Genomic DNA, 22,292 nt, shown 5'->3' on the forward strand with positions numbered 1-22,292 from the left:
CAGAACGACGTTCAGATAAAATGACCCCTGCCTCCTTCCTCCATTTTATCACATAGCTTTGTACCTGAACGTGGTGAAGGAACATTCCTTACATTTTTTGGTGCCTTCTCTGTTTATGGCTTTGCCTACAGAGCACCTCAGTACAGTACAGAGACATCTGAACCTGTTCTCAGTGACAAGTCCATCCGTAGCAATATGGAATACAGTGCAGACCGGTTTTCTTCCTGGTTCCTGAGTAGATGTGATGAGGTATTTTTTTGGTACAAAAACTGGCACTTAAAGAGTCCAAGCAGAATGGTGTAGTCCTACGGCAATGGTCTTTGTTGGGAGTTCCAATGCAAACTTAACCAGCAGAGATGAAAGATTCCAGGAAGAAAGGAATTTTTCTTCTCATACTCACACATCCTACTAAGAAGGTCAAACTGTTGACACTCATGAACGTCCTTCCTCTATAATTCCTAAGCACTGTAAGAAAAGTAACTGAAGATTTCGGTTTGATCCCATCCATCCGGGCCATGCATGGTAGCAAACACAGGACAGGGCATCTGCAGAAGATGAGTTGGTAGAGAGAACCGTGTTCACCATCCCTGCAAACTGCTTTGCACTGTCCTTTCTGCTGCAGAGTTCACTCAGGCTCTCTTCTGTGTTAAGAAAGTCTTTGGGGTCAGTTTGCGCACTTCAGGCTTAGCTGTAAGAATTCAATGCAATTCACATTATCATCCAAACACAGAACTGAAGTTACCTGAGCGTTTCCTAAGTAGCACCTTTAAAACAGGCACCAGAGGAACACACACACAAAGAAAACCCAGGACAAGGAAGATGTATTAATTGAAATCTGAAGGTACACAGAGCAAAGTTTGTAATACATACAGAAATAAAATTGAAAACAACAACAACAAAATTTATGTTAGTAGGCCATCACAAGTAATGAAATAAGGAGTGCTACAGAAATGCATTACACAGTCCTCCGAATAAAAATAAATAAATAAAAGTCTGCAATTGCACTGCATTTCACTTGTTTTCTTTCTGTGGGAAGAAATTCTGATTTCTAATTGTCCTGAAGTAGTTGAATGTCGAAATTAATTAAACCTGAAATATTCTAACACAGTACTTTTTACACAACAAGATGCACAAGTGTGGAAAAGCCACGTAGCAACTGGAAAAACAAAAACACTGGCTTAGAAAAACCCTCAGAAATATTCTCCATCATGAATTATGTTCCTGCCCCATCGTTTTATGGGAAGTCATTTGCATGAATAATGAATAAAAATCAGTGAAGTGCACATTACACTGCAGGTATCACACACAGGAAGACAGATCACAAAGCTCAGGAGACCCACAGAGGCCGTTTGACACAGAGGCTTTCTGCAGCTTGCAGGATAAGCCCCCAATAACACTGACAAGCAAAACAAAAAGTTGCAAATGTTCTCAGAACGTCGCTATTTCAAAATCACAGACTTCATTTTGCAGACCTATTGAAATGCCTTTCTCTTCTCTACCACAAGAGGTTTTTTCAGTATACAAAATATTGCCCAGGAGTTCAGGATTCCAAAACAACAGACAGCAGATCAGGATCCCACAGATCTCAATTTTCCACAAAAGGAAGAAGCATCTCACATTTGACACTTCTTCCAGCAGTCTAGAGTCACGTTTCAGCAGGCACACCAACTTGGACAGCAGCAGTTTTCAAGCTTAAAACTGAACCAGAGCAATAATCCATTTTACTGTAGCTTAGCTGCCCTGATTAAATGGGTTCCAGTCACCAGACCACAGCACTGAACGTTTGTGCTCCAGCTGGCTACAGCTGTCCAAAAGAACAAAAAACCTTCCAACATCAGCCGCTGATGCTCTTAACTTTCCAAACATCTACATATCAAACACAGAACAACTAAAGAGAAGTTTCAGGCAAATCATCCATTTCTTCAAACGTATTCAAGGTGTTTTTGCTATTAGTTCTTGAATTATCTTGAACTTTGCTTGGATCTGCAAGAAAATGCATTATAAACAAAACAGGATATGGTAGAAACTGTATTTGTGAGATGGAGCTTTTGCACACCTGCTTTATGTTAAAAAACACACATTTATTTAAACAGCAAGTTGTCAGTTTGCTACCATATCTGATACTGAACGTTTTCTTACTGCCTCTCTTCTTTATAGCCGAAACAATTCTACTCCACAGTGCAAATGCTAATTGACTAAAGAGCAAACTTCAAAACACATCTCAGATCCTCACATGCCCCGTGTAAACTGATGCCTGCTGCTAGAAGGACATCTGACTCCTCTGAGTTCAGTCACTCTAAGTGTCACTCTATGACACTTCCAATACTCTCAGCAAATGGCTGTCTTGAATTTCCTGGTTAACATTCACAAGGAGCAATTTGTCATCCAACACACATCCCAAACAAACAGGAATGTTGTAGGGCTGAAATACAGCAAACTACACTTTTGTTAGGTAGAATCGGTCTGATTTCTTGCCACACCTTGCAGTGCCATATGTAACGACTCAAGGAGTAAATCAATGTACTTTGCAATACCTTTTCCAGAACAAAATATGCTGTCTGTTAAGAAGTTATTCAGCCTTATGCCAATCAAGTGCCATAAGACAATGTAAAATTCAGATCAAGAATAACTGCTTAGAGAAAAATAAATCAGCTACACCCACCATGTTTCAGTGCTGAGGAATAAATAATGAGAGTCGTGGCCAAACCTCTCTCCAAATGGTTTCAGACCCCTACCACATTAGCCATGAGTTTCCCTAGCAGTAAGTAGAGCAGTTGTATATCTGGGTTATGTGCATTCACATTCTTAAAGGTAGAAAATTACACCAAAGGATTTCTAAGGAAAAGGGGTTTCATAAATAAGGTGGTGTGAAGCTGAGCAGTACCTGCTGGCCCTGGATCTTCATTAATAAACGAAACGTGTGTTTTCCACTCAGTCCATCTCACTTCATTAATCCTGTTTACATTGCACATAAATTGAGTCATTAGTGTACCTTATCTCCCAGCTACACAGTTGCACTTCCCCTTTTATTTTCTCACTCCTTGGGATTGCCACAGTTTGCCATCAGCATCTGCCCTTCTAATACTGAAAAGCACTGCAGTGAGTGCCTTGAGCAGCATTACGTATCATATGCAGATGGGAACAGCACTCAGATCATTCTGCAGTTTCACACATTATGAGTACAGCCTCACATTACATATAAGAGTATTTTTCATTAAACAACACAATAACATTATCTTCAATATGATAATCACGTCAATTAGCAGTCAATTCTAAACAGAGTTTCTTTTAAGCTAACATTTGAGGTGATTATGATAAAAATGGCATCCCCTGCAATAAGAGCTTGTACTTATATCTGAGGCTCAAAATCTGTTTTCTTATTAAAAACTGTTAACACAAAAAACCTTTTCTGTTAAAAGCAGGAAATAATCTGCCAAAATATACAAAATATTTTAAAGAGTCCTTTGAGGAGAAATAACCTTGAAGAGGCACAAAGAACAGAACAGAATAGCACAAAATCCAGACTTTACCTTAGGCAGAGCCTTGTGTCGTTTTCAGCCACTTTACACCGCTCTCCCAGTTGGAATTTTTTCCTCAAAGACTTTGGTAAGAATTTTTCAAATTCCAGAATGGTTCTGGCTCTCTATGAACAATGAATAGTAACAGGAAAGTGGTTAACCATATTGAGAATCTTCTGACTGTAGCATACATGGAGTTATGGAATATCCTTCATCCACCACCCACGATCAACAGAGACAGAAACAGAAGTAAATAACATGTTGCAGATTTCTCAGTCAGACTATGAAACACCTCCCTGGTGACACATCCAGGAGAATTAAAGTCACAAAGGTACGTAGGGACAGTCCATGAGGTTGAAAATCTGACACATGAGATTGGCTTTAGGATAGCTGTTAATTGTGAAGTTATTAGGATACTCTTACATTAAAGCTACAGATTTTCATTATTTGTACATACATGCAAATAGAGATTCTCACTGTTAACACCCATCCCCTTCTATCAATGTGATAAGTGACAAAAGCTGCAGCTTAGAAGACCTGACCAATGCTTCTATAATTCATTAAACAAGCTAACCACAAACAAACCTGGAGTTTCCAGATGTGCTCACTCTCTTTAGAAATATCTTCCACTGTTTCTCCCATTAATGCAATCAGCATGTTCAAGAGAAGAACAAAAGTCAACACAACGTAAGTTATGAGGAGCAGAAGAAACAGCACAGGATACTTGGAATTTTGCTGGATCTCCAGATCACCCAGACCTAAGGTGAGCTTAAAAAGATCCATCAGAACAGGTCCCAGACTGCTGTTGGAATGGCATTCGCCACCATTTTGGCAAGTTTCAATCAATGCAGCAAGAGCTGAGAAAAAAGCACGAGACAATTTTTATCACAATAATGCTTCATGTATACATTGCATTTTAATCTATAGAATTCAAGATGCACTACGTAATAAAGAGCTACAGCTACCCAGCAACGTACACAGCAGCAGCTGGACGACAGGAAACCAAGAGGAAGCAGAAAGAGCCCACATCCAAATGAAATTGCAAGCAATTGAGCAAGAGCCAAATTACTTATCTGTTCAGACAGTCTCTAGGCAGAGTTTAAATCTCTAAACAGGGCTTTTTAATTTCCAGAAGAAACCCCAACATGAGCTCTCATCATGATAACAGGGTTCTTAGTCATAAGAATGCCAAAATTTTTACTCACACAGAGCATCAGTGCTTTTCTCCAGTGATATTTACCTACGCCAAATCCCAGCAAAAACACGATATAGACAACTAAAAATTTTATCACATCGTTCAGGATGACCTAAAAAGTAAATAGAATATTTATCAGGAATTAAAACTGAGAACTAGTTTTATGTTTTATATCTGCAGGGATACAGGTGTGATGCACACTGCAGCATCAGATCGTTCTCATTAAGCACAGTGATCGCAGCCTCCATGGGAAGCCCAGAGGAAACTTAGGTCTGAGGTTTTTTTCTAACCTTGTGAATGAGAGCCTGATAAGTTGTGTACTTCCAGGAGACAGTAAGTGCACAACACAGGTATTACAGTATGTGATGCAATTAAATAAAACTCTTAGATGAAAAAGGCCGACAAACTACTCGTATATTTGATAAAATAAAATCTTGACCTTTAAGATATAAGCTAATTTCTGCTATTGAAGCTATAGGGTAGATTTTATATATTATACTTTAGCAGAATTAAAAAAATAAGAAAATTCGATATGAATTACACATGAGTTGTTGCACATGCTTCATTAGGATTCTACAGATAAGCAAGCACCAGGTAAAAAAATAAAATTAAATACTTGCCTTTTGAATCATAACACTGTAAATTCCCATGGACTGGAAACCTCTGGTGAAATAGAGCATATTAGCCCATCCCAGGGCCATTGCCAAAACAAGACACACGAGGTGTTCTTTGTAGGAAAACAAGTACAAAAAGACAGAGAAGATCACAAGCATAGCTTGTATAAAACTGTTAAAAAAAACACATGTATGTAAAAGGGAAATTACTAGCACAAAACCAATAGCATCATGGAAAAATATGTAAACAACTGCTCCTTAGGCTTCAACTCTACTTTCATACTGCTTTCCATTTTCCCCTATGAACAAAACCAAAATAATTTAACAACAAAGTAAGTGAGTTAAAATCTAGGTATGTAAACATATAATGGCTATCCTCATTGAAGCTTACTTCGAATAAACTCTTCTCCCCTGGACAGCAGTTCAATGATTTTGCTAACAGAGATATTTGGAATCAATAGAGTTTCCATGAGCCTCTCTGCAAGGAGAACACAGAGAACACGCAGTGCGTTCTCATAGGATGCAGACCAGACTCTGGCAGCACAAGACTGATATTAGAATGGCTGTAGAGTTAAGCTGCCTGTTTTATTGATGTATGATCTTATTCTAGAAAGGAGAGGAAATCCCCAGCTGTACGCTGTGTTTTCTTCCAGGAACAGTTGAAAATTAGATTTAGTTTATTAACCAGGTTTCTTAAATGTATTTGTCTATACACAGCATGAAGAGATGAAGCACATCAAAGAGATAAAAGACAGTACTGCACTTTGTGAAAAACAGTACACATCAACTCCCAGTATTATTATCGACCAGTGAAAGCATTCCCATGTGCTAAGGAAAAGTGCATGGAAGATTACATCCATCTCTCTGAAAACTGATAAAGAAAATTGTGCATCTGCTCAAGGAATCATCCCTGCAACCACGGATTAGATACATAGTGTATAAAATATATGCATGACAGACTTACAATGCAAAGTGGAACCACGCATCAGAAAGAATTGACTGCAGGTCTGAGGGCCTAAGCAGAAAGATGGCTACACTCTACATCATGAGATAAAGAAAAAACACAGAAATGGAAGTGAGAGAAAGCAGGGGTCAAGATCAGTCTTCCAAAATCATGCATCTGAAGTTAATCCTCTGTAGAAATCTCTCTTTGTATCTATTTATTATTTAAAAGTCTCACCTCTTTTATGGCTAAAAATATGGCTCCTAACATAACCATCACCTGTCCTGATAACTGCAGCCATCCCACACCACGTGTCAGAGCCAGTGGATAAGGTGGAGCCTGCAAGACAAAGCCAACATGAAAGACTGAGTTCCATATCTGAAGGGTAAAAGGCAAAGGAAGTGGGAGCCTCATGCATGTAGCTCTCTGGTAACCAATTTAACCTTCTGTCTTTGTGTTATGCAGCTTTTGCAAGTAACTTCTACAGCTCTTCCTTCTAGATAAGAAATCTTGATGTGCGAGAGCCTGGTCTCAGTACAGGCTGATGTTCTGATACATGTTGGGGCACTTTTTTATTTTTATTTGCCAGCATTTTAAAAATAAACCAGAAAATACTGTTGCATTTTAAAGCAGTAAAACGTGTTAGAGTTAAATGACTGCACTCACTTCATTTTCATTAGGCCTGTGGTAGGAAACTAATGTCAGAGTTACGTTGTACAGAAAATAAAAGCAACATGACATAAAAAGCATGTGGCGTGCAAATTTCTTCCATTTCATTCGCAGGAGTGAATTAAGAGGCTCCAATGTCAGCATTTCGTGGCGATTCTGTAGATAGAAGAAAACAATCTACTAAGATTTGAAATTTCCACTTGTAAGAAAACTGAGATAATGTGTGCATTTTATGAACAGGCAACTTACACCAATATTCGTGTTGTAGACGATAATTTCCAGTACTGAATTGTCTGCAGTGGTATCGAGTTCTGTCAAATCATAAAGAGAAGACTGGACGGGACCATAAGCCCAGTCTGTGAATTTTCTTGACAGGCTTCTGTTGGGTTTATCTCTTATCTCTCTGCTGAGGATGTATTTCAGAACCTAAAACATGAGCAGAATCATTGGTTACCAAATGCATTCTTCAGGGAACTGAGAAAGTATACAAATACACTTGTCAAAACCAATACCTTTCAGTTCCCATCTCTGTTGGAGTGGTGTAATTTAATGCATTCATAACTCTGCCATTAAGTAAGTGCTGCTAGAGATCACAAACTTCTAATAAATAAATACAGTGTTCTTAATGTCTCTGGATTTTCTGTCAAAGAGAGATTTCTCTGAAGAATGAAAGCACAATTTTCCAGGTGTTCACATTTATAACTTGATCAATTACTCTCTAAATCATCACACTGTCATCTCATTACCACATACACACAGATGATCTATGAGGAGCAAATGCAACAGCAGCGTAACAGAGCAGTTCTGGAAAGTCTTCTAAAATGACTTGAAGATTTTGTATTGTCTAAGAGTAGTTTTGTAATAAATGCAATATTTCTGAGTTTCTGTACAACAGAAAGGTTTGAAAGGCTGTTCTTAATAGTATATATATTTTTTCCACAGAGAGAGGTTCTTAGAGGAAAACCTTGGAGGGTAGGAGAAGCATTGCTTACATTTTGAACCCTATTAGCTCAGTGGTATACTGGTATAATAGTGGCATACAGTACAGCATAGCAAGCATGGAGAACTACATTCCAGAGCACTAACGTCTGAGGACACGGTTGTTCTTGATGCTTTCTCCATACTTAAATTCTCTTAGATGCTACTGAAATAATACCCACCTCTAACTTCCCAGTTTTTGCAGCTAATTGTAGTGGTGTCAAACCCTCCTTGTTCTTCACTTTTTCCAAATTTCTGTCTTTGCTTTTCAACAAAATCGTGTCATACATTCTGATGACAAAGTCATTCTGAGTTTTAAAGTCCTCTGCAACAGTAACTAATGCGTGGAGGATATTGTTTCCTCTGGAATCCTGAGAAGCAATGTTGGTCCTGGTGTTGTCCATTAACAGCTCAATTATATCTGGTTGATTGGTACACGCAGCTAAAGCCAGTGCAGTTTCACCTACAAAATTGTAACATGCAACATGCGTTCATGTCTTATTACAAGCAATCAAACTGTTATTATAGGAATGATTGTATTAAATATCTTCATATTTAAAAGCATGTATCAATACAGGTTATTTTTAGTTTAGCTCTTGGTTTAGAAAAACTGAATTTGCACAAAAACATTTGGAGAAAATCTTCAGATTCAAGTTTGTGTCACTTCATTTGCCATTCAGCATTTAACAGTTGTCTTACAAATATATCTGAGTGTTAATAATACATTGGACTCTAGCAAATCTCTTTATAAGAGGTACTGTGCCATTTTTCTGTCCTGTGATACAACTTTCTTAATCTAGGTTCAGTGACAGCAATGATCCACACTTGCCTGCTTTCTATGCTGTCTTACTTGTCTGGGCATTCCTTCCTAATTGTTGCAGAAATCCCATTTCTACTTACCAAAATAAAAGCCTTCATGTTTATGTTTGGGATTAAAGAAAATACCCTGGGCGTGAGCATTGACATCAGCTCCTTTTTCTATGAGAGTCTGAGTGATTTCAAATTGTCTTCTTTCAATGGCAATATTTAGAGCAGTCTGGCCTGAAACAGCAGACACAGGTATTTAGTGTGAAATCTTACAGTGTTACGATTACTGATGGCATATTTAGCTACATGCCTCAAAATGGGACCAGATGGCAGTACCTTTATATGCCTCTTCTGTGTATGCTGCATTGATGAACCTCTCCAAAATACCATTTTCTTCTGCAAAGGATAGTAGTATATTCACTATCTCATTTGTGTTGTTGTTTATGTTCAGTAGAGCTTTCATCAGACAAGTTTTCCCAGTATCTGAAGCTGTGAATTTTTTCATTAGATAATCTGAAAGAGTAAATTTTGGGATTAGATCACAGCAGCCATCATTAAGTTAATGGAAAACAGCTTGAATCTTTCATTTGGAGCAGAGCCTGAGGGATACATATGAAAAGAAATTGTTTGGTAAACAGTTACCCAGTCACTCTATATTTGAGCTATGTGTACTTTGTGAGATGACACAGAGATGTAGTGGTTAATAAGACAGCCAGTCTGCTTGCTTTCTTTTCCAGCTATCCCACCAACACAGTAACTTCAGACAAATCCTAATTCTCTTCTTTTCTTCTCTGCCTGCTCTACCATGCTACACACATCACAGACAGTGACTATGCCACAACCAGACTGACTGTAGCAAGGACAGACATCAGCTTTGAGTCTTGTACTGCAGAAGCTAGCTCAGGTATGGCTGTGGGAACACAGTGCACTAGATCCCCAGGGTAACATAAATAAGAGACAAATACTCCCCAGTGTTGCATCAGAGGCAGCAAGAAAGCAGCTGATTGAATATGCTTTCATTTAGAAATAAGAAATGACATCCATTTGATTGCAAACAAATGACTTCAGATTTACACACGACTGGCTGCTGCACCGAGGTATTTCCTAGCAGAATACACATGCATTGCCAGAAGAGGTAAGAGTCTTCCTTCAGACAAGTCCACAGCTCACCTGGCACAGTCATGTTTGTGCAAACACTTGATCTCTCCTTCAGCTCTGCGAGCAGACCTTGCAATTCTTCAATATTCCCCTCAGACACTGCCCGAAACAGGTATTTCTTCAGCTTCTTCCGGGCTCCTGTCTGCTCAGCTCCTTGTGCTATGTTAGCACTGAATGATCAAAAATAATAATGGAATTGCTGAGTCAGTTTACTTGATTTTCTACATACGAGGAAAAAGAAATACAATTACTTGCACCAGACTACAGTGACTTGCCCCGTTTCCATACAGGTGTCCCAGTATGGATCTCTCCATATGTTTCTGTACATTACTTATTTACTAAGAAAATGCTATTGAAAAGCAAAACTGAGAGTTATTTCTGAGTTTAATTACTGAGTATTCAGAAGGCATACATGCCTCATTTCTGGGCACAATTGGTAATATCTACCCTATTATAGCTTTCATGTGTAGAAAATGCTTTAAGAAATACTTCCCATCTCCACTCACCAACAGTCTGCATTAGGGCTATATTCAGTCACATCATCCTGAAGAGACTGTGGGGAATCCATGTCTTCCCCATTTGCAGACGCACTGTAGAAATGAGAAAAGCACAACTGCTAAGACAGGAAGATATTGGAAGACATTTTGGCAAAGTGCATGAAGAACCAGTCAGTACTAGGATTGTCTGTTTCCAAAGGAGTGACAAAAAGGAAGAGATCCACTGGATTCTATTACATTTAAAAAATCCTGAGGAAAGCAGCCTGTTTTGTGTTTTTCTACATTATTTCATTTGAGATCTTGAACCTGTGGGAGTTTTTTCTTCAGTGTTTGTTTAACACTTTTTGTGCAACATCTTCAGTGTTGCACCATGAAACGTACAGTCTGCCTTCTCACATACTTAATTTGTCATCTGCCACAAAACAAGTGTTAAAGCAGTAATCTTGCATGTATTGCACACAGTGAATGTGATTGAAAGATTTATTACACAGCACACTGTAGGCAACTCAAGAACATCTTGCAGCTGACTGGAATGGAAATTTCAGCTAAAAGAAAGTAAAGCCTGGGCCCTCTGTGCATATTTAGGTAATAAATTTAAAGGACTTCAGTGGCATTGGTATTTTGTAATTTCTGTATGCCATTTCTAGACATTTCTAAAAACAAATCTGACATAAGAGTTGATTGACAGACATTTTTCTCACTTGTGTTTTTGTTTTCTATGGGATTTGGATATGATGAACTCTCACAGGTTAATAACTTAGGGAGCCTGGACTATTAGTTATTGACAAGGTGGATGTATGGACAGACTGCAAGGATTCAACACTGCTCTGCAGATATTTATTTGAAACAAAGCTAGAAGCTCAGAGTACATTCTTATTCAGTCCATCACTTCTCTGCAGAAAATCCAGTGACAAAGTGCATGCGTGTCTCGTGCAGGTTTGTTCCTGAATGAGAAGGAAAAATCTGGGTACCTTTCCTCTGATACAACAATACAACTGTCAACAATTCCAGAAAGCTGACCAGTCACCTATTAGACACAAAGACATTTTAATCTAACACAATTCTGAGCTTATTCCAGATTTGATTCATATTTCCCTCATTCATAATTCTGGCTTTCAGTACCATTCCAGTTCTTAAATATCTGGTGCATTCTACCCACTCATAATTTTTCTCTACTCATTCAGCATAAATAACTGCTTTAAATATCTCAGACTCAACATTTTCATGTTGGTTTGTTGTTAATGAAAAACAGAGCTGGGAATATTGCTAAATTAAGCTGTTGTTTTCACATCAGAAAATTGGGTGCATGGAGTTTGTCCTCATCTGTCACAAATAGCATATGCTTAGAAAGGAAAAGATAGAATTGATTTAAAATCTATTCAGTGTATTCAGTGTAAATGACAGCAGTACATACAGATAAATAATCCAGCAACAATTGACCTCCAACAGAGTTCTGTCTTTAAAGTGATCAAAATCTATGTAAAACCATGTGAAACTTTAGCTCTAAGGAGGAAGAAGGAGTAGCTGCTGAAAATGAAATAGATATACTTGCAGTATGACTCTTGTATATGCACTGATAACTTACCATGGGCGAATATTCGAATCCATTGGTTTTGAAAACACAGGGGGAGATGTATTATTTGGAGTTGCATTGCCTTCAAAACCTTCAATCTCCAGAAAAAAATGTGAACTGTTGAACATATTGCATTGAAAAGTTATTAGCAAAAAAATCAAATTCAACCACAAGATACAGAATTCACTACATGTAAGTGCCTGGAACAACACTGACAATTAATATTTTCTGGCATCATACCTGTCTAATAGGATGGTGTCTACTTTTCCCTGGAAGTATCCCAGCCTCTACCATCAGTTAAGCACTTCCATGTTGGCAGGTGGGCAAAAGATCCCAAGATATTTTTAGAAGGCACAACATCAGATCCTGACATGTCTGAACATCAACACCAGCACCTAAAAGCAGCCTCACATCGGACTTCTGTGCCCACAGCTGAACACAGCACCACCAGACACTTACAAACAGCCAGACACATATGCATAAGCACTCACACATACATGTGCTTCTTCATCTACTACATTTAGTCCCTCTTTCTCCAGCCAGTAGCTATCATTCCAAACTCATCAGCAGTGATGAACAGTGATACAAGTGTTAATTTCACTGTGTATAACTGTTCAAACTTCATGACCTTTTAATATTTGAGACGTGTCAGCAGAGCATCCCTGAAATTACCTCAGCATGGGGCACTTGTCAGAGTACAGGAAAAGCCTGGACAGAAGGAGGGCCACTGCTATCATTTCTACCACACACGCCACACTCACAGCTGCTGTAATTCACCGTTGTTTCACTGGGATCTTAACTTGGCAGAAAGGCTATGGAGTGAAAATGCCAAGGATTCATGCTGCTTTGTGCGTTCCCCCACTATGATGTGCAGGATCTGTCCCAACAGGTAAAAGCTGTCAGAGGCTACAGTGCATTTCCAGAAAGCCAGAAGTGCTGCTCTTCAGGCTTAGCTGGACTGCCTCAGCTGCTCACACCAGGAGCAGCGTGCCACGGGTTGATATCTCTGACAGCACTGCATTCATGTGGAAGATTCTGGCATGCGATAGCTGTACTGCAGCTATGAAGTGATGCCTGTTTTGGAAGCCAACATACTTGGCCTACACCAACGTGTGGGTTTTCTGGGAATACCATGGGGAAAAAAACCAAAATCCACCATGCAAAGCAAGGGGACAACTGCCAGAAATACCCAGGTGCTTACGTGGCCATGGTGCACACTGTCAGCAGCGCTGCCCACAAACATAATCAGGTTCTGACAACGCTGGCAGTGCTCCTCCCATCCTGTCCCTTGGTTTTCCTGTACACGTACTGGTAGCACGCTCAGACACCGGGGCCTTCAGGAATGGGAAGTCGCATTGTCTTCAAGTACATATTGCCAATACATTTGTCAACGTGAGAAATGCTACCCATGGAGGTGCACCAGGTGCTCAGTGGCACCATATGCCAGAAGGAAACGTTCTGAACCTATAGAAGTACAGCAGCTTAGAAACATGTAATTAATAGAACACGTTAAACCACTGCATTAAAATTCATGTGATCTTCGCTCCTTATATTACAGGAATGTTGTTGGCCGCACCCTGAGCTCTTGGTTGAGAGATGGCAAACCCCCAGGGTTACTGTTACTGATACCACAAAACAGAATAGGAGACAGGAGATTAAGTAATTAAGTGTAGTACTTGTCAGTATTTGTTTTAACTATAAAATCTTTCATGGAATTGCCCCTTTTTGGAGTACTGGCTGAGTTCTTCATACACCCCATCGAGCCCTTCTACAAGCAAAGTGGGATGATTTGAACACAGGGTTTCTCTTTTTGCATTTAATATTGGAAGGAGACATTGGGCCAACCAGGCAGTGGGTTTCAAATAACTTGTGACAGCATTTCTGTAGAAAGTGATTCCTGATTATTAAGAAATCATAAATGTTAGAACAGCCACAATTGCCTGGGCCTTCACATGTTGCCATAATAGCTAGTAATTAGCCAGAGTGAAAAGTTTATGAATTAAATTCATCCTCCGTCTACAGTAACATAAGTGATTTCCATAACACACAGTATCAGGGATGAATTATTGCTTTTATTACAGTATTCACATTAAATTAAAACCCTCAATCTTTGTATTAATTCCTTACCATAAAATATGAATGAAAGGGAATATTTTATTTTATAAAATAAAATAGGTAAGAAATATCATTAATCAGAATCATGAAAAATTTAATGAACGTGGGCTTCTGTTTGTAATAAGGATATCCCAAACCTCCTGCCCTACCAGCTCTCATTCTTTAATTCCACCTCTGCTTCCCCACAACCTGCTATATTTCCTTCTGATGCTGTTTGCAATGCTCCTTTTTTCCAGGCCAGCATCTTTCCTACAAAGCCTGGTGCGTCCTGCCGCGTCATGGCTTTAAAAAGACCACTTTACCTTCTCCAACTGAAATGCTGATCATCATCAGACCAAATTCTTGTAAGCTCATAAAGGTATATAAAGTGGATGCAGACCAGCTTTAACAGACCAATGCTCACATCTGATGTCTGTAGGATTGAGTGTTTTTCCTATTAGGGTGAACACATACGTCTATCTAAACAGAATACTCTTCCACGTACAAACAGCATAAGCCCTCCCTTTTTTGAAAGCATCTTCTTTTATCTGATCTATCTCATTCATATATACAGCATGAATAAAGATATTAGTGATACTGCATTCCAAATATCTACTGGAAGAGATTAAAAGGGAGATACAACGTCCTACCTTTTCTTTGTGGGAGTGCCCTCAGTTGGTTTCTTCTCTTGCTGATTTGAAGGGGGTGCACCAGGTGGATTTGTTTTCTTGCCCATTAGTGGAACAGCTTCTTTGTTATCTTTAATCATGTTTCTGCAGTAAGTAGAATCGTGGTTACTTAACACTTCAACAAAGTATGGGGACCAAATTACCCACTTACAATCTCTTCACAAGCAATCATACAACTCTTGATCTTCTTATCAAAGTTTTTCAATTTTCAGTTATTAGGCACATACATGTCATTTTATGTGTCAAGGCTGGAGGGTTATGCTCAAGATTGTTTAAATTCTAAGAAAGGGGTCATTAAGAGTGATACCATAAATCCAGCAGAACTGTAACTTCAGGTATGTGCCTAAGTTAAACTGAAGTGAGCTCAGCAATCACAAGAACAGTAGCTCTGAACAGTGTCCAGCCTGATCTCAACTAAACAAATGATCACAGGGGTGACATCAAGGACCTTTGTGTGCTGGTGACATTTGTCAGCATTTCAGAAGGAAAAAAAAGAATAAGCCATGGCACTGCTGTATGGGAATCACCAACATCGTGCCACACAAAAAGATGTTAATGCATGTTATCTGCCTAAAAACACAACACAAATTCTGCCAGTAATAATAATAATCTTCCAATTTCTCAACATAATACTCGCAGGCATGATTTTAAATCACAACAATAACCTGAAAGCAAGAAGGTGGATTTTGGTTCCACCTAAATTAGGATCCACAATTAATGTGAAATCAATTGAATGTAGAAATAGTAAGTTTTACAACGTCATGGATCCATTCCCAAGCAGACTGGGGAAGTCCCTCCATACCCAAGGACAAACTAAACAGATCTGAACAACACGTAGTGCACTTTTTTCCCCTCCTACATCCACTTTTCTTAATGTGACAAAAGTACATACAGATTTTCTACTCTGTCTCAACATATAGAAGGCAGATTGTGAAGCATGTCTGAAAAGACCTGACAACAGGGATGAAAAAGAGGGCAGGCATATCACAGCCTTCACTTGTGTTGGGCGATGTGATACTTGACATAAATCACATCCAAGGGGACTAGAATGAGATGGAGATGGGCATCAAACAGCTTTACAAAGTAAGTGATTTTAGAGGAAGGGAGTTGTTGGAAACAGACCAATAGGTCAAAAAATATGTCAGCAAAAGGAGTTTTGATTTGAGAAAAACACAGTTGGTACATGTGTGAAAGTTAGAGGGTCACAGAGTGGTCACAGAGCCGGAAAAAGCAAAGGCTAAGGTTAAAATCTGTAAAGCACACAATGGACGCAGGGAAGAGCTTTTAATTTGTGAGCAATGCTGGAGCTGTTGCACATTTCTGCATGGGAGATCCACAGGGGGAGTATGTCAAAAGCCCCACCTGCAGGCAATTGTCACTGCAGACATTTTAGCACTGTCTTGAGAGCAGGAAACATTTAAGAGAGGTGAAAGTAATCAAAGATAACACTGAACTTTCAGTCTGTGATGGAACACTATTGAACCACCAGTGATTTAAGGGAAGAGTTTGAAGAGGAAGAAGAGGAACGGTTCACTTCTGTATATTTTTGTCATTTAATATACCACAGCCACATCTAAGATCTGATGGAGACTATTTCAGACAAGATGTCAGAGTCTGCACAAGTAAAAAACTGCAGGCGTAACAGTAACCTCCTGCAGTGTTGAAGTAGTGTCTGCTCCTCATTTTTAATCACTATTAATTGCAAGCCCAGATGAAAATTAAGCCCAGGCTTTTGACTGTATCACTTACTGAACTCAGTTCTTATTTTAGGTACATTAATACAAATGTCATGACAATAAATGGAGCTTTTTTAGGCTTATCAGCTTCTTCCTCCCTCTGTCTTGTTAGTTTAATGACTAACTGCTTTCATCATCACCTTCCCGTGCACTATCATTTTATGTAATCTATGACATACAGAGAAAAATATTGGAACAGTCTGGAGAATGCAAAATCATAATTATTGCAGTCTATGTAACCCGATATGGAGTGTCATCTTTAGTTGTAACTATTTTTGAGTCTCATTATCTGTTTAATTGTTACTTACCTGCCATCAGAGAGGCCCCTTATTTGAAGTGGGCAGTGAGACAAAAATACTGTGTTGATTTATAGTATTAAGAATTACTTTGGAGGAGATTCTGAGGACACTGTGGATGTAGTATCTCACCTCCAGTGTGACAGGGAGAAGAGAGACGTGCCTTTGTCTGTAATGGTCAATGGGACTTCACCACTTTTACAGAGTGAAGCATTTCACACAGTATCACAGACCCACCTTTCACTTATCTGAGAAAAATCATACATACTCATACCTCAGCAGATCAATGACACCATAAACATTTATCTGGGGGATTGTCATGGGACAAAGGTCTTCTCTTCTCCCTTAGGGGCAGAGCAGAGGTGGTGACCACCGAGAGATGTTTCATTCACGGGATCCTTTGAACACCCACAGCTGATTCTTACCAACTCATAAAACAATCCTTTCCCCCAGAGGAAAGATGATAAAAATTCCATTTTACTTTTGTGCATTATTTATGGTACATATATCCAATCAGCAGAAAGTCACACTTGATAGGAAGAGTTTACTCTTCCTGTAAGATTTTCAGTCTTTTGAGGGGCTGTGGTGAACATCAGACACTATGAAAATGTCATTTTCTTCTTAGGGAGAAATATATTATTTTACTACAAAAGTTTTTCCTACCCAAAATATTAAAAGTCTCTGTGAGAAGCAATGTTTTTCAGTGAGGAAAATGCTTTAAAATTATTCTCCTGCTTATCTCCAAATTGAATAAAAAGAGGACGTTTTAGAGAGTTGAAATAAAGGCTACTCTACCATGCCAGCTATTCTGCCTCTGACAGTTACTACAGTGAGTGAATCTCTCAGTAGAAGGTAAAAATATTTTTAACTTCAGCCTGTATGCCAGTGTATTTTGGATCGCCTCAGCACAGAAATCAGAAAGTGTCACAGTGCATTAAGCAGAGAAATATAAATGAAATAAGCTGTATCTTAGTTTCTGAATGCCTCTAAGTCAGTGTGGCACACCTTGGGAGAAAGACAGATTAATAAATTAGAAAAATGGCAACAACCACAACAGCATTCTCCAGTTGAAAGCCAGGCTTAGTGAGGATAGTTTAGAAGATCTCATTCTCTGGAAAAGCATCACACCTACTCCAAACACCCACAGAGCTCTTACAGAACTTACCCTGTTTACAAAACCTGCATGGCAGAGTAGAGAAGGCGCCTCCGAGTTGTACGAATGAAGCTCAGATTTGGGGCCCACTGATGTTTCGACAACATCCAACAGAAGGAATCTTCCAAATGAGTAAAACTATATTCAGGGTCAAAGTGATTCTAAAAATGCACAAACCCCCTTCTTCAGTCATCAGGTTTGCTTGGCTGTTGGAAAGCACAGATAAGTACGGCACTGGAGCGCTGAAGCCTTACAGGGTTTCTTACATCTGAAATTAGGAAGCAGAGAGAAACTTGCTAGACAACAAACTCTTTACTTCACAGCTGCCAAAGTGGGATGACACACACGCAATAATTATATACTAAATTATTACTAAAGCTGAGTCGCTCATGGATGACTTAATGGTAGCAGTAGAATATCTAAAATGATCACAGCACTCTGCAGTTTACATTCTGTATTCAAAAGAAAATGGTTATGCACACACATTTAGGTTGTAAATGACATCCCTTTATGTCGTGCTTAGTTTATTATATATTATGGAACTATTGAGAGAGCACAAAGCAAAAATGAGAAAGCAATCGTGATAAGTGCTCCAGAACGCAAATATTTTTGCTATTACTATGAAAAAAAATAGAAATGGGTTCAGAAAATCTGCTTTCATAGCAATAATGTCAGTGAAAACATGGTGGGTGTGTTTAGATCTTTCCCTATCTGCATGTTTTCTGATGAATGTGTACCCTCGGGGTCTGTGAGGATACAACACGCCTGTATTTCACAGAAACAGCACTGATGTGACTTCTCACTATGGAGAATTCTCACTACAGGGAATGGTGTTTTCCAGCTCTGCTGGTTTGGAGCTGTTAAGCAATGGTTGCTGCACACTTCTTCTTTGGGACATGCCAGAAAAGGAACCACAAGTTCTGCTCTCCCTACAGAGTCTTTCAGTTACCAGTGTTAAAGGTGCACTTAAAACCTGCATGTCTTTGCAATGAAACCTAAAAGACAAACTCAGAACTCACCTTTCCTTCACTTGATTAATAAATGGGAGTTAAGGGGAATAATGCAGGTCGGAAAAACAAAAATATTTCTCCACTGTAAAAAAGGGAAGAAAGAGTAATGTTTGAGGAAGCTGGAAATGAAAACATAAAATACCTTCAGGATGTTCAGATTTAGAACAGGCAATCGAACCTGAACAGAATGACTCTAAAATACATCTGCAAACTGTAAATGAACTCCTCTTGTTCAAGCAGATCTCTTTAAAGAACAGGACTGCTGGGTTTTATCTTTACATCACATCAAGGTCAGCCCTTTGGTGTTAAATACCAGGAATGTTACGTTGTTTCTGGTAATGAATCAGCTTCCACAGAACAGCACAGAGAAAAGGTTCATGCCTACACCAGTTCCATTTGGCATTAGGAGAGCGTGGTTGGATGAGCCAAGCACACATCCAGCTCTGCTGACACAAACTGATGATGATATATTCCAACCCAATGATGATATATTCCAAACCCTGCACTGGGCAAAGCTGTTCACGCCTTGTCAAATGACTGCCTAAGCTAATATGCTGCAGTCTAGAGTCAGTCGCTTTGATGGTCTCCTAGCTGCTGGTCCAACCACTCAAGAACTGAATAATGGCATTTAATCTTGCCTGGAAGAACACGGGCTTTGTTCTCCACACTAACTACAAGAAACTGTTTAATTGCAGTCACTCTGAGGCTGGAGTATTGCATGTGAAAATAGGCAAAGTTAGATTAAATCTGGGTGAAGGTGCATTTAAGGACTCTTGCTTTAACTCTCCTAAAAACCACTGTAGAAAAGCAATTATATTCCTTTGCAAAGAAGGCAGAGTAAGTTCAGCAGCAAGCTGTACTTTGAACTTAGAAAGCAGCTGTATCTGAAAGTACCCAGATCTGTGTGCTTAGCAGCACACAGGACCTATCAGTGTGGTCTATTTACAATGTTGTGGCAGTTAGCCAAAAAGAAAAACAGGGACAAGCAAGAGCCAGAGCCTTGTATCAAATCTGACCATGAAAAAAGAGAAGACTGTGAGAGCTCTAACAATTCACATGCCCAAGAATTACACTTCATCTTGCCTGATATGTGTTAACAGCTTCTCCCTCCATTATGAGGTCATTAAGTTGCCAGTGTGGCCTTTTCTGTGCAATTGTTTGAGAAGATTTAGATTTACAAGACATGCGGACAGATTATTCCTGGCTAGTTTTCCTGAAAATGGGTAAAAACACCACGTGCTGCACATGGGTGTTGTGAGCCTGAACAGAGCTGCTTTAAAGGCAGACCCAAGAGTCAGGAAATAAGAAGCAGAATTACAGTAAGTCACATCTGTGCAACCATCTTCTTATAGTTTTCATCATTAACCCACTCAGCCTTTAAGTTCCCAGACCTGTTCCACTCAGATTTCTTACAAGCCATGGAGGATTTTGCATCATGGCTGTGCAGACCACTTTACAGAGTTTCACATCAGCTACCAGCTGTCTCACTTACTTAAAGAAACTCCATAAAGACACTCTATTAAAAACCAGACATGCATCTCCTATGAAAAATGACTTGAAAACATTAGCTTTGGAAGGCGTGCACAGCACCAACAAGCAGCAGATGCCCTATCTGGCATTCATTATCTTGTTTTTCTAGCAACTGCTAGACTCTAGAAACTAAACTGAACAAGATGAAGGAAGCCCCAGATGGGAGGGATTGGGGATTTGGAGATTCGCCATCTGACATCAGCAAACTGCATTTTCTGTTCTGCTGACATGTGACATGACCTGAGTCAAACCTGCATTAAGAAATTGTTCTGATTTCACATTTAATTCTGTGAATCTCAGTACTCCACCTGGTAATCACTGGGAGGAAAAGCCATTATCTAAAAAACATTCGTAACAGCATGGGTAATTGTAGATTACTTATTGTCAGTATTCCATTCCCCGATGTCCTCAGAAGTTTAAGTATTACAGCGCTGTGCACAGCAACTACCAGCAGCAGCCCAGTTCCCCCGAGCACAGCATTTCATTGATTCACAAGGGTTCTCTCATGATTTTATGGAAAAAATGCACTAAATTCCCTTTGTTTCTTGGAAAAGGATTCAGCACTATCAGTCTGTTGTGGGAAGGCTCCACAAGGTATCCCACAGACTATGCTTTTAGGAGAATGCATGTGCATTTAATGCTGAAGAACCACATGAAGAGCACTTCTGCAGTGTATGCTAAAAAGGGGAAGATACTATCACTTTCCCATAGATTTTCCAGCTAACTTTTAACCAAATGAAGAGACAGAAACGAGTAATAGGAAAGACACAACAGCATGGTCACACTGCTACTCTAAACACAACTCAGACCAACTCGAACCAACACGTAACACTACACTGAGAACTTTCAAAGCAAAGACTTGGCTGCTCCGAACCTCAGAGTCCCAGTTAGGTCAAGGTTGATCTCCAGCTATTTCAGAATGAGTTTGTACCCTCAGTCAATCTTAGCTGTGGTGCATGATTTCTGGTAACACTAAACAGCACTGGGAATTAAGCAATATGAAAATGCCTCAAGGAATGCACTGTGAACAAAGCACGCCCCACCTATATGCTACAGTTTTTTTACTCCAGTCTGTTCTGCTGCTGCTTGACTCAAGTAGCCTTTAGGGGCTCACCACCAAAGCTGACGAGGAACAGAAATGTTATAATAATTTTAGGCTGAACTGTTGTTTGGCCGTTTGATGCTTCAGTCAAAAGAGCATCAAAACTCCTCATTTAAAAGAGAGTATTTTAATTGGTTTCACTCGTCTAAGTCTGGGGAACAGTTCTTTCCTGCTCCAAAGATCTAGTTAAAGCTGTATAAAGATAATACGAAGGGGAACCAAAATTCACCCACTCTCAGGTCTTCCACTGAGAGCTAAACCTCACATCACCTGTAGCACTTCTATCAGGTGCTCACTGACTACAACAAAACGAAGTCCCTGCAGGCCCCTTTCACTTACTGTCAAGCTGTTCCTGGGAAATAAGTGAAGAAGAATTCAAGGAGAACATTGAACAATTGAAATAAACTTCAAAAATAAGAGAGCTAAAACATGCATGTGCCATGTTGCTGCAATCAGGATGGCACAGCATGTATTTGTACACATGAGCTGAATCTTGAATCTTCTAGTGTTTCCAAAGGGAGTTATCTGAGCAGATACACATCACACGTGCCCCATGGATAGATCATCTTTCCAGGATACATTTTCCTGTCTCAATTTCAACCACTATTCTCATTAAAATATCTTTTATTATGCAGATTTTGTCCCCTTTGTCAGTGCTTCCATTTTCTGTCATACAGACCCTAGCTAAGATAGAGATGTTCCATTTGTCATTGCAAATCAGTCTCTTGAG

At 39.4% G+C, this 22,292-nt stretch overlaps 1 protein-coding gene across 2 annotated transcripts; it reads right to left on the bottom strand.

Moving 5' to 3' along the window:
• Positions 1 to 3: 3 nt before the first annotated feature.
• TRPV3 (transient receptor potential cation channel subfamily V member 3) lies at positions 4 to 18,047 on the bottom strand. Of its 2 annotated transcripts, none has more exons than XM_048967224.1 (18): positions 17,933 to 18,047; positions 14,697 to 14,819; positions 11,965 to 12,069; positions 10,389 to 10,472; positions 9,895 to 10,052; positions 9,061 to 9,237; positions 8,818 to 8,958; positions 8,100 to 8,380; positions 7,189 to 7,365; positions 6,937 to 7,095; positions 6,508 to 6,609; positions 6,292 to 6,365; positions 5,334 to 5,499; positions 4,759 to 4,825; positions 4,104 to 4,375; positions 3,531 to 3,643; positions 2,885 to 2,955; positions 4 to 1,983 (listed from the first exon to the last, which is right to left on the bottom strand). In XM_048967224.1, exons 2-18 carry the CDS (start codon positions 14,813 to 14,815, stop codon positions 1,889 to 1,891), a joined length of 2,361 nt encoding a protein of 786 aa, XP_048823181.1. In that variant the 5' UTR covers positions 14,816 to 14,819; positions 17,933 to 18,047; the 3' UTR covers positions 4 to 1,888. The 2 variants fall into 2 exon arrangements, with proteins under 2 accessions (XP_048823181.1, XP_048823182.1); XM_048967225.1 differs by lacking the exon at positions 17,933 to 18,047 and adding an exon at positions 12,193 to 12,347 and having other exon boundaries at positions 14,697 to 14,778.
• Positions 18,048 to 22,292: the final 4,245 nt, after the last annotated feature.

This window comes from Lagopus muta, chromosome 20 (assembly GCF_023343835.1).
Source record: "Lagopus muta isolate bLagMut1 chromosome 20, bLagMut1 primary, whole genome shotgun sequence".
Taxonomy (NCBI): Eukaryota; Metazoa; Chordata; class Aves; order Galliformes; family Phasianidae; genus Lagopus; species Lagopus muta.

What these genes read in the sequence shown, in the direction of transcription:
- TRPV3 (XM_048967224.1), bottom strand. Translation starts at nt 14,815, where the DNA reads ATGATTAAAGATAACAAAGAAGCTGTTCCACTAATGGGCAAGAAAACA. An exon ending in GATTCGAATATTCGCCCATG is followed by an intron (nt 10,473 to 11,964) that starts GTAAGTTATCAG and finishes TCATTTCTACAG; the next exon opens with TGCGTCTGCAAATGGGGAAG. An exon ending in CAAAAACTGGGAAGTTAGAG is followed by an intron (nt 7,366 to 8,099) that starts GTGGGTATTATT and finishes CTCATGTTTTAG; the next exon opens with GTTCTGAAATACATCCTCAG.